We start from the raw sequence: 12,453 nt of genomic DNA, 5'->3' as shown, positions 1-12,453 counted from the left end.
GGGGAAGTTGGACGAAGTGCGTTGAAGTACGTCAAAGCGCGAGAGGGTTGGATGAACGTCTAGGAGGAGTAGATAATATTAGCTGAGAAGATCGCTGAAGTTCTTCAGCGATCCTTGATTGTTGTCAGTAGTAAAAGACAGATAGAGATAGCTATAAATCAAGATACATCGCCATCAGTAGATCAAAACCCTAGTTAGAGTAACTACGCCGAAGTACGCCGTAGTTACACCCCTTTCGACGTCTGCGCCCTCCTGGTTGGGTGAGACATCGACTCAGAGCGTGAAGTTAGCCGAGGTTCGTCGACCGTCGGTCTATTAAGAAGTAGTTGTTCGACGGCCGTGACAAAAATACACTAGAAGTTGGAGGTGGTAGAATTGGCTCGGGGACGACGGACCGAGGCGGGAATACGAATGACATTGCGGGGGAGAGGAGTATGGGGAGAAGAGGAGGGACCGGCGACTGGTTGAGAAGAAGTCAATCCGGTTGGATCAGCAGCAGAGGTGAGATGATCCAAGGTTTCAGAAGGAGAGGGAGGGGTGTAGTTGGAAGGAATGAGATGAAGAGATTTGTAGAGGCCCAGATGTACTGGGGGAAGAGGAAGAAGGAGAGAGGAAAAGAGGTGGATGTAAGCGGAGAGTTGGGTGAGAGAAGAGGATTGATCCTGGGAGGAAAGGGATCGATATCGGGCCGAGACAGCACAGAGTTCGTGCTCCAGGACGAAGGTAACCTTGGAAGTAACAGTCTGGGCTCCGACAGTAATACCCTTTACATCAACATCGACCAAGTTCGAAGGAAGAAGATAGATACCTCGCGAAATTTGGACTCGGGATTGTTGGTTTTCACCGAACACTTTGAAGTTCCCTTCGCGGAGCACTCTCCACAAACACCACCAACTAAGTTGCATCAATATCGAACAGGAAGAGTAGGAAGACTCACGAGGACCGATACAACCTACACGAAAATCTTCTCCACCATCGAGACGACGCTGGCAATCGGAGCAAAGCTCACCCTCGAGACGGACAACAGCGCCATTCTTGTTACGAAGTCGCCAACCTTGGGCCAAGCGATCAAGCTAACAGTTAGAATTCGGTGGAATACGAAGGAGAAAAAGCTCACGGCGTTACCAAACCACTTGACAGTGGGCTTGATGGCCCCAGTCTCGCGAAAGCGATCGAGGGCTTCATCCTTCAGAGCGTGACGAACAGAGGAGAAAGAAAGGCGGGCCCAGAGGGTAGCTGACGAGTCAGAAACGCACAGAATTCTGTAGAAATCTCACCAATTTCCGAGTCTTTTCGAGCATCCAGAGCCTTAGCAAGTTCATCATTGACCGGAACCTTGCGAGGGGCGTGAAAAATGGTTTCGAGTTCATGGGGAACCTCGACAAGCCCCTCGGAATCAGAAGGTGGCACAGGGGACTTATTACCAGGAGAATTTTGATTTTCAACGATGGTACCGTGTTCGGACTCGACAGATTTCGCAGGAGATGGGTTCTCACCAGTGGTAGATGGCCCTGCCCCCGCTTCGAAGTCGATATATTGCTCGATGACCTCGTCATCGAGAAGAGACGATTGTTGGTCGCGAGAAGGGCCGGATTGATATCGATCCTTAATGGTGTCGAGAGCCCTTCGAGAAGCGTCAACCAATGGAGTTTGAGAGGGAACTGGCGCTTGGGAAGTAATTCTCATTCTTTTCGTTTGACGCATGAGAAGTTCGGGATCGACGTCGGGGAGAATGGCCACAGTAGAGGCCCGAGTTTGACGAGAAGAGATAGACGAGGACAACTAATCTCGTCAGCCAGTGATAAACAGGAGGAAGTGCATCGAATTCGAAGAGAATTGCTTACAGTACGCTTAGACATGCTCACAGACAGGTCAGAGTTGGAAGGATGCTCTAAGATATGAGTAAGATATGGATGGATAATGACAGATAAGTAAAAAGAATGACAAACAAGAGGTAAAGAGAGAATGAGGAGGAAAGAAGAGAAAAAAGACGGGGAGGTAACTTGGTCAGTAATTTCTCGATCACATTGGAGGTCCGTGCGGGTGACGCGTTTTCATGGCAACCATCACACTAGCGTGGGTATGATGTCAGGGCGCACCAAAGGTGTCTAAGAACAATCCATGTGCATCACCTGGTTACAGGGTTCAGGATCCTCGGCGAGGATCCTTGAGACAGGGGGGGAAACTTGTTACGGGGTAACAACGAATCGAGGGAACTCTATCGAGTTCGACGGATTAGGACAGAGGAAAGCGGGAGTTGGAGGCAGTGCTGCAGTAGGTAGGGACGGGTTTTCCCCTTTCGAGATTTTCCCCACTGGGTTTGCTCAAAGCGGTTTTTCACCTGTCCGAGTATGTACATGGACGCTTGCAGAGGACTGAGAAGAGGAGACGGATACCTGTAGACAGTATATAGTACAATCAGCAAAGTACCAACTTTGCTGATTCTTCAATATCATTCTTTGGCTACATCGATTGCAGAGGAGACACGATCCATTAGCACCAGAGCCCCTAGACTTCCACGAGACCTCCATCGAGTTCGACCCAACCTGCGACCTAGTCGTCGTGTTTCCAGTACCGTTACAACGTAAGATAGACTGTAATATAGGCGGAAAAAGGAGTGGACTGCTAAGACCGTTTTGTATTAACGCAATTCCATTCAAGACGGCTTGAATTTGCTCGTTATTTTGTCTTTGGCTTTTATTTACTTCTTCAATGCGTGAAACCATATCATGTGACGTTTGTTGTTGTGCTTGAGCTTGAGTTTGTAGAATGTCGTGTAAAATTGGCAAAGCTTGAGCAATACGATCATCATATTTGTTTTCATTGGCAATCGTTCTAGTAATCGCTTGTTCCTCAAAGGATAAGAACTCTTCGTCTTTGAAAAGAGGATGATTAAAAATGTAAAGCGATGGAAACCATTTGCGAACGTGTACAATATCTTGTAGAAATGATTCACGGAGATGACCCATTGTTTGAAGAAACATTCGACTAGTAAGCTCTTCTTCCGGACGTACGCTAGAATCGAGAATTCCTATCCTTTGAGAGTCAGCAAGAGCACAAAATAGCAAAATTTAGCAAATTTTAGCACAAACTAGCAAGAGTGGGAATCAAATCGCGATTTAAGCTCACCATTTCTCAATTTCAGGAAAAACTTTGCGTAGAAGGGTTGCAGGAGGCGAAATATCTCTCGAAAGAAAGAAACTATTGCCCTCAATAGAAAAACCAGCAAGAGCTCGCACCGGTCGACGAGGAATATGCGTTAAATAGTGATTTTCTAGAACCGAATGTGCCCAATGTCCGGCTCTTGCAATTTCCTCTGATGTTGCACCCCCTTGTTCGGCTAAACGAGCACCAAAACGTCTATTTATATGTGTTTTTTGATATGTGTGAACGTTGGCGGCATGTAGCGCATCACTAACTGCTCTTCGTTGAGTATCGTATGAAATCGGTTTTGTTCGTAATTTACCATCACATAATAGTGGTAAATCGTACCATTTAGCTCTTGCTGACATATCTGGAAATCCGGCGGGTGAAGAGCCACAATAAAAGCTAGAATTTAGTATATATCGAGAACTTGGGTTTAAATACGGCTTACCGTGCAAATAAGTAAAGACTTAAGTGGAAGACAGGACATATTCTTAAATCTTTATTTCTGATAAACGCAGTGTACTGAGGTTTACCGGAGGAGTTTGTTTTGCTTGATTGTATGACCAATACAACGAATAAACAAGACGTCGGGCCTTCTCTGCTAGAAATTTCAGAGGATATGTCCGATAAGAGTAAACTGCGCTGGTTATCACCTCTTAACATGCCAAATATTCCTAATGATTGCGCTAAAGCATCTCTGATACCCTCTTCGTTATTTCGAGCCATGTAATGCTCAAAAGAACGTTTTAATTGCGTTGTACTTTCATAGCCATCATAATAAAGCTCTACTTATCAATGCTGACCGTTTTATAAGCAAAATATGTGCACTTACGTTTTCCTTTGTCGGCGAACATTAATCTCTTTCTACGTTGGTCAAATTTGATTAATATGTTCACAATTGTCATAACGTAGATGCTACGGGGCGAAGAAGTCTTGTTGATTCCTCTTTTTGATTGTTGTTGCCAGAGATTAACAAGAGCAGCGACCCATGATAGAATAGTGCTAGGACTAATTGTACAATTTAAGATAACGTCTAAAGCTTTGACTATTAGCTATTTACTGTTCTAGAATCAGTGATATTTACCTGATTTGGCTATATTTTTGGATGAAGACGGAACTGTTTTCAAAAGCATGTCGATTTCTGCTTGAGTTTGATGTAAAATTCGTTTTTCATCATCATTTGAGACTTCCTCGAGGCGTTCCTCTACCGTGAGTTCTTCTGGTTCGATTTCCGCTTCATCTAGCATGTTGTTGTCGATTTCAGCAGCAGAAAGTACATGTTTTTGTTTTTTGCCTTTTCCTTGCAAAACAACCTCATATAAAAACAACAACGCATGTTGAGGAGTAACAATGTCGCTATAGATCAGCTGACGTCCTTTAATTGTTTACAAAGGCACCTCCTTTCTCCATCAAACACAAGTCCGCTCAAAATAGCACAATTGAGCAAGAATTTGCAGGAATTAGCGAATTTGAGCAGGAAAGAGTCCTTTACTCACCGTTCAAAGAAGTTTTGCTTATCAGCCCACTCTTTCCACCTTTGTTGTCGAGGTCTGTATTGTTTTCGACTGTTGGAAGACAAAATAAACTCTCCTAGCTCCACTGTTTCGTCTATAACATGTTGTGCTTGAGGATTGTTATAAGGGTGAGTTATTTCTGAATGTGGGTTACTTTTAAGATGACGAGGCATAGTGATACTTGAATATAGAGACTTCAGCAAAGGATTAAGATTGAACGAAAAGAAGAACTACTTCAAGAGAAGTTGTATCATTGACTGCTTGGAAAAGATTACTAATGCATTAAGAAAACAATGTCGTATAACTAAAGGGCAATTGGCAGTATAACTTCAATTATACGACATAGCTCTTCTAATTGAATTAGGAAATGCAGGCGGACTCATTAGGACGCAGATTATCAAAAGCGGGACAATTGCCACTTTGGGGAATTTTGGGCGGACCGAGCCCGTCCGGGCGGAAGCAAAGTTTGGCTGGGACGCGCGGACGGACGCGGACGGGTCCGCCATATAATGAACAGCATCAGAAACACTTGTCCACCATTTTGTTTGTGGTGCGCTTGACCAGTTCATGATGATCTCGTCCTAAGATTCGACACTGACGCTAACTCGAGGGTCAGATGTAGGACTTGAGAGAAAGAGAGTGTGTGTTTCAAGGTAGTCGTAACATTTCAATCCCGCTTGGCTCTTCGTACCATTTCCCTTCTTTTCATTCCCGCTTCCACCCCTATACCCGCGAACACCACCCCCACGCCTAACCATTGACCCCACGCTAAACGATGATGAAATACGACAACACTTAGGAGCATGGTGAATAATTTTCGAGTGACGGTGAGCATTACCAGAGTGAGGGAACCGAAATGCTGGATTGTTTCAAAGATGAATAGTTGACCTAGACCTCCTAGTAAGGCATAGGCGAGGAGGGGAGGGAGGGAAGTAGGGTGAGAATGAAGGAAACGGAGACAAGATAGTATGGCGGGAGGAGATAATGTGAAGGATGGAGAGAGGTGGTGACTAGATAACGGAGGGAGGTGATGAAGGATTGAAGAGGGGATAAAGTGTAAAAGAGAGGATGGATGCGAAGGGAACGGCAATAGGAGAGGGGGAAGAAGAAGGATTTGAGAGAAGAGGGACATGTGTAACATCATCTGTTGACCCGTCAAGGGGTAGGAAGAGAATATTTGATCTTGGGTCGAGTTGGTAATTCCGTCGATGAGCAAGCTGCGGTCAGTATCCGATCTGAAGAGGCAGAGCAAGGGGTTCTGATATGATGACTGAGTTCTTGGATAACGACGAGGTGGAGGACGACCACCCACTTGATCAATAACAAAGCCAACCCCCAGATACTATCCCCACTATGCCTACCTTTCCCCTTTGAAGGAGCAAGCAACATGAACATGCTAATTCCCACAGTGACCAATCCTACTACCACGTATTTATGAGCGGAGAACCGACGGCGGTAAAGGATGACATTTAGGAGCATGACTGGGATGAGTTTACAAGACTAGCTATCAGCTTACAAGTTACATGAGTACCAATCGAGAGGAAAGCAATGACGCATTCCCCGATGAATAGAAGGACTTGGGCAAGACGATATGATGTTTTTGACCAGACTAGATATCATGATGAACAGGAGAGTGCTCACCTTGCCAAGTACCATAGTAGGATAAGAAATATGTCTTAAAGCCATGAATCCAATAGGACCAGCTAAAGTTTGACAAATTGATACTTGTAATAAGAGTCTCATTAAAGTCTTTCTCCCTTGTCCAAGTTCGTTTATTCTTCTCTGAGATAATTTCCCTGGCTCTGTCTTCTCTTGTTGGACCCCATTGGATGGCTCAACCTGAGATCCAAAGTCCCCATTTTCTTTGCGTGAAGTCACTGTGTTCTTTTCATCAAGTTCTTTCGTCCCGCTCGTCGCACTGTGTCCATTCGTAAGATGTAAGGCTCGGGTGGGAGTAGCACTTGAAGACCCATATTGAGGAAAGTTGAACAACAGGTCGAATCCAAGAATTTCCATGAGACTTTTCTTTTGCAAATCTCCTCTATTCAAAGCACCAAAAAGAAGATATAGGCACGCAGAAAGGGAAGAAGCGACGGCCTGAGCGAAGTTTAAGAACAAAGGTGAGGGGAATATATCTGGATCGGATTGGGTTTTGGGGGTGGGGAGGGTGGAGGGGAATGGGGATGACACTGATTGTCAGTAACTCAGATATGATTCCAGATGACTCATCATATTCAAGTACGAAAGAGACATACAGCTGTGGGGAAAGAGTTGAACACAGTGAAAGTGCCAGAAAGAGGTGTGAAAAGTTTGAGGGTAAAATGGAGGAGGAGTCCAGAAAAAACTCACGTCGTTCTTGTGCGATGGCCCATAATAAGAAGGCAGCGTATACTCCAGTGATACAAACAACAAGTCTGAGTAAACCCATGACCAGAGTCGTTTGGGATAGAAAGTGGGTTGGAGGAAAGATTTCAGTCGCGTAGACAAGGTGACACGTGGCGTGGCGGTGGCGATCGAAATGGTGAGCTCGTCGGATCTGATGGCGATGAGTATCTTCTTCGGTGGAGATGATATTACCTGGGGGAGGGGAGATGACTCGAGCGCCAAAGAAGTAACCGAGCCAATGAAGATGGTGATGAAGATACATATGCAAAATGCTACAAGTACATAGATCGAGGCGGAATGTACTCCTACCCCTAGGCGAAGTATTTACGCAACTGACTATGCCTTTCACCCCCCGTCTTACCTTGCGTCCCGTTGAGCTTATCGCTTGTCTCCTAGCTTCTTCTCGGATATGACGCCAATAAAATCTCTTCCCTGTGTTCTCTGCGACACGACTTCAACCCCTTCTCCATTTTTTGGACCTTTCCCAGCGGTCTCCTCAATCTTCCGTCCATCCTTCGTCTCCGTGTCCTCGGGAGATGTAGTAGGCATATCCACCACTGGACCTAAATCTACCCTGCCCTCTTCCACCTGACCATTAATATCAAAGACACCAAGTCCTAAATCCTAAGGCATCAGCTATTATTTTGACCAAAACAAGGCGGAACTGACCATTTCAATCACCCGTGTCTCTCCTTGAACATCTTCCAGGTTCCCATATGTCGGATCGGACCGTTGAGCTTTGAGGAGTGAAGCGTTGGATTTTTGTAGTAGCGGTAGGAATGCTTTGGCCCTGGCAAGGGCTGTAGATCAGCTGAGAGTCCGACCTTGTAAATCATCTGTCAGTGTGGTGATGGGTTCGGCTCGCTGAATGTGAAAGTGTATGACGAGAATAACGCACCATCGCTGGGCGGCAATGGACCTATTTCCACCTCTCTCTTCGTCGAAGTCGAGTCCGTCTTGGATAAACTCGCGAATAAACCCCCTGATTGTCAGCTGGAAAGAAGATGATGATCACAGATGACGCACCTAACCGCTCTTCTCTAGCTTCTACATCCTCCACATCTAGCTTCTGTCTCTTTGGTCTTGGTGGCTCTGCGGGTGTCATCTTTGAGAGGGAAGGATATTTGAAGTTTGAACAAGGCTAGCTTGAAGATAAACACGTGACCTTATGCCACGTGGCACGATGCCAGGTCTTGAGGGCGTCAAAGTTAACCGAATGAAGATACTGTAGCAAAAAGGATAGTTATCTTTGCATCACTCTCTCATCTGCCAACAGTCTCTGTAGCACTATAGCGCATAGCTTGTGCCACAGCCCCTCTCTCCTCTCCTCTCCTTCTCGGGTTTCGCGGTAGGCTTTACGGGGAGACAGCTCCTCTCGGTGCTGTGGAGCAACACCATCAATAGGGTGTCCCCTCCATCAGAGACTTTTCTCTCATCACTTCACCTTCACCTCATCACGGGGGCCATAGGACATACTTCAACTTCAACTCTCACCATGTTCCGTCTCCGTGCTTCCCGCGCTACACTCTTCCTCTCTTTCCTCTTAGTCCTAGCTGCCTCTCTCATCTTCCTCTCACCTCACGGTCATCTAACACCATCTCACGATGACCCCGCTCATCCGCCCTTCGACCTCGGTCTTTCCGGTCAGAACTCATGGTTAAACTTCATCTCCCAATCCTCGAGTGCCCTGTTTCAGAGCGTGGCGGATCTACCGGGGCTGCAATACGGTACTGATGGTTTGGTCAGAGGGTGGGAGGACGTACATGAACTGGTTGAACATGGAGGGGTGGGGTTGAAGAAGAAGGATAGGAAGAGATTGAAAGAAGTTAGGGATAGACATCCTATTGAAACTTTGATAGAGCTTGGGAAACAAAGATGGGAAACTCTGCTGGCTAGGTGAGTGTTCAATTCGTCCTTTTTCCCAGTAACCTCATACAACTTACCAGCTATTCCCCCCCCCCCCAAACTTGCCGGACGGACCCCAAAATTTCCATCAAATTTGTCCTCGGTTACTCACCGTAAAGTCTCCTTTTGGGTATACTGTAATATGTCATGACTGTCTGCCCCTTCAGCATCAATCCAAGCGCATCATCACACTCGGTCATCATCCTTCTCATTCCTCAACCCCCACTCCATACCGTTCCATTGTACGCCCAGATGAAGTGAGGACAACCACCTGACATGCAGACAAAGCAAAACCCTCCCTCAAGCAGTGACAGAATATACCAGACGCTATAATCGTGCACCTCCTAAAGGTTTTGAGGAATGGTGGCAGTTCTGTAAACGGAACAAAGTCCGTATAGTCGATGATGTGAGTTCGTCTTCTGGCAGCTCTGTGTGGGAGCTGATGGTTAGTATGATCAGATCAATCGGGATATAGAGCCTTTCCTAGCATTGTCGCCAGAGCTGTTCAGGAGACGAGTACATTCGTTGAGCGAGACGAAGTGGACTTAGTGAGCTGCCCCTGTCGAATCCCCCTTGCCCCATTCTGCTTATTTATCAAGACACTTGATGATCTCAATACCCCTTCACGGCCACTCCCTGTCTCCGCTTCTGACATTGTCACTCTATATATATGCTTGCTCTATGTTTGACATCACATGAAAGTGAACGTTGGACTTAGCTGATTATCCGCCGCGTGGACCTCTCCCCAACAACCGAATCTATTCTCTCGGGCGAACGTGCGGTCTCCGTCCGTGCCAAAGCTCTTTTCAATCTGCTTGAACCTATCGCCCAATACTTCTACACTGATGTCACTTTCTATGGCTCAGATCATGATATGGGCAAAAACCTTTTGGGTGACGATCAAAGGCAAGCTGCTCTCGAGGCAGTGAGAGAGGGTCGATTTCTGACGGAGATGGATTTGAAGGGATATGAAAAGACGCAAGGGAGAGTAGCAGTGGGTGGTCTGGCTAGTGCCTGTCCGGAAGGAAGTCCGGCTTGGAATAGGAGTTTAGATATCCAGGAGGGGAGGATGGTGGGGCCTTTGACAGAGAGGGGTGAGTTGGAAATTTCGCCTCCACTTTCTTCCTTCCTCGCGTCGTTCGTGACAGACATACACTCCTTCATCGTTCCAAGTTCTTCAACAACAACGATTTCCTCTTCAGTCACTCGCTCCCAGTGGATGGTGATGTTGGGAGGATAATGCCATAACGCATTTTTGAGGTGAAGAATTGGAAGGCAGCTGAGATTCAGAAACGACATTCATATATGACCATCAAACGGCTTCTGACTTTTGTGTCCATCCCCGTCTTACTCATCTTCACGGAGCTCTGTCTTTCGATACACCTCGTGATACCGTTCTCCGACCATTATTCCAATATTCCAAACTTAGTCTCAATCCCGAATTCCTCACCACCCCCTTGGAGGCCTTTGCAAATCTCTCTTCGTCCGCGGCTCAGGAGAAGTACTCGCCATGGGAAGAAAAAACAGTGAACAAGTTGTTTTGGCGTGGGAGTGGTACGGGTGATGCATATAGTAAGAGGAAGAATTACAACTGGAGACAGAGTCATAGGACTCGATTAGCTTTGATGGCTCAACGACGAGATGGTGATGAGGAAGTTTGGGTGAAAAGAGGGAGGGAGTGGGAAAAAGAGAAATGGGGTGTGGGGAAATTGAATGAAGCTTATTTGGATGTCGGAATGTCGGGAAAACCACATCAGGTGAGTTTTGCTCTCACATTATGTTTACTCCTTCTGGATCGTTTTACTTGAGAACCCTCTTTTCTCTTTTCCTTTGTCGAAGTAAAAACTAAACTTCAATCGTACGGTGCCTGTTGGATATAAGAGGAAGTCTGATCTTGTGGGAGAGAAAATATGTCAGCTGACATCTCAGTGTAAGCAAGAAGATGGAACATGCGACGAGATGGCCTCAGAGATCAAGTTTCTCGATCGGGTTCCTCAAGAGAAAGCAGCGCAGTATAAATGTAAGTTATTGATTTTCTACTCTCTTTTTCAATCTAGCACGTGGAACTCTTCCCTTTGACCATTTGGAATCCACACATCCTGTAGGGTCAATAGTGAAGTATATCATCGTCGTTCGGCCCAGCAGGTCGTGAGATTGCAGAGCATGGGTCAATTTACTAATGAATAGACGTCTTCGATGTCGATGGTAATGGCTGGTCATCCCGTTTTCATCGTCTTCTATCCTCAGGAAGTGTTGTTTTGAAATCGACTATATATCCAGAGTGGTACTCTGATTGGATGATACCGTGGTATCATTACATTGTAAGTGAAGTCATCCCCATATCACATGCGTATTTTCTGTGTTTTCACCATCCACATCTACCTTTTACTCTGACCATCTATCTGTCTACTCAACTGAGACTCTATGCTACTCCTTGTTGAGATTATATCTCGATGATTCCCGTCCTTCTGATCCGCTCAGATGTTGTGTTGCCCTTCGATCATTGTCATGTTGCAAGTATGGACCAATCGCTTACATTCAGCCATGCAAAGTTGATTATTCCGATATATACCACATCATGTCTTTCTTTTCTGGTTCACCAGAGGGTCGTGTAGCTGGACGTGATGATCTAGCCCGAGAAATAGCGATGCACGGGAGAGAGTTTACAGAGGAATTTTGGAGATGGGAAGATATGCAAGCTTACATGTTTCGATTGTTACTAGAGTGGGTGTCTTTCTGTAATTGTTTTTTCACCTCTCTCCTCTTTCAATACTCGTTACGTCCTTGTCTCTGTTCTACACCGTTCTCATGTCTTGTAATCTCGATCTGTTCGTCAAAATATATCCTTGCTGATTGACAGATACGCCCGATTAACAGCTCCAGATCGACAAACCGCTTCATATCATAAATCCTACACTTGACGACCTTCCTTAGCTTCTGGTAACAATCTCGGTTTAAAAAGGTATCTTGAATAGATCAGACATACATATTAGCATATGCATTGATATTATATATATATATATATCTGTGTTCCATCATGGTCTAATACTTTCTTGATCCCTTCCTTCATTCGCATTCCCGACTTCCTTCATAAGTTAGTACTGGATACAAGAAAATGATATCATAGATCTCCCCGTATCCGCTTCACCCCACTCCGAACATTGTCCACACTACCAAATACCAAACCTCTGAACAAAAACCGTACATCTACATCTACATTTTCGTCGTCAAATACATGATAGGAGAAACGTCGATGAAGATAATTTAGATGTCTGGGAGTGTAATTGAAGAAAGATATCCAGAAAACCGCGGTGATGATGAGAATGAGTATGTCTAAATGGTTTAGCTATCATCTTGTGACTTGTCAGATATTAGGTTAATCAGAGGCCAGGAGAAAAAAAGTTGATACTTTCAGATGGTCAGAGGAGATGATACTGCATGCACTGCAGAAGGAGGGGGGGCCGGGGGGGGGGGGGGGGGGGGGGGGGGGGCGAAAAAAACC

The 12,453-nt window shown here is 45.7% G+C and overlaps 3 protein-coding genes across 3 annotated transcripts; 1 reads left to right on the top strand and 2 right to left on the bottom strand.

Annotated features, from left to right (window-relative positions):
* Positions 1-353: 353 nt before the first annotated feature.
* Positions 354-1,859, bottom strand: TREMEDRAFT_63973 (uncharacterized protein; the record flags this gene model as incomplete). Its single annotated transcript, XM_007006160.1, has 5 exons — positions 354-862; positions 938-1,073; positions 1,118-1,236; positions 1,257-1,782; positions 1,845-1,859. 5 exons carry the CDS (start codon positions 1,857-1,859, stop codon positions 354-356), a joined length of 1,305 nt encoding a protein of 434 aa, XP_007006222.1.
* A 3,469-nt stretch (positions 1,860-5,328) lies between these two features.
* TREMEDRAFT_32877 (uncharacterized protein) lies at positions 5,329-7,089 on the bottom strand (the record flags this gene model as incomplete). The annotated part of the gene is made up of 6 exons (XM_007005934.1): positions 5,329-5,671; positions 5,747-5,878; positions 5,974-6,161; positions 6,303-6,457; positions 6,716-6,850; positions 7,011-7,089. The coding sequence occupies 6 exons, from the start codon at positions 7,087-7,089 to the stop codon at positions 5,329-5,331; spliced, it is 1,032 nt and encodes a 343-aa protein (XP_007005996.1).
* A 1,452-nt stretch (positions 7,090-8,541) lies between these two features.
* Positions 8,542-11,872, top strand: TREMEDRAFT_63970 (uncharacterized protein; the record flags this gene model as incomplete). Its single annotated transcript, XM_007006159.1, has 9 exons — positions 8,542-8,942; positions 9,234-9,357; positions 9,402-9,467; positions 9,670-10,045; positions 10,242-10,708; positions 10,881-10,971; positions 11,139-11,272; positions 11,494-11,675; positions 11,812-11,872. The coding sequence occupies 9 exons, from the start codon at positions 8,542-8,544 to the stop codon at positions 11,870-11,872; spliced, it is 1,902 nt and encodes a 633-aa protein (XP_007006221.1).
* Between the last annotated feature and the right edge of the window lie 581 nt (positions 11,873-12,453).

This window comes from Tremella mesenterica (genome assembly GCF_000271645.1).
Source record: "Tremella mesenterica DSM 1558 unplaced genomic scaffold TREMEscaffold_9, whole genome shotgun sequence".
NCBI lineage: Eukaryota > Fungi > Basidiomycota > Tremellomycetes > Tremellales > Tremellaceae > Tremella > Tremella mesenterica.
The sequence above is the reverse complement of the archived record's forward strand: the minus strand, read 5'-3'. Positions and strand labels throughout refer to the sequence as shown.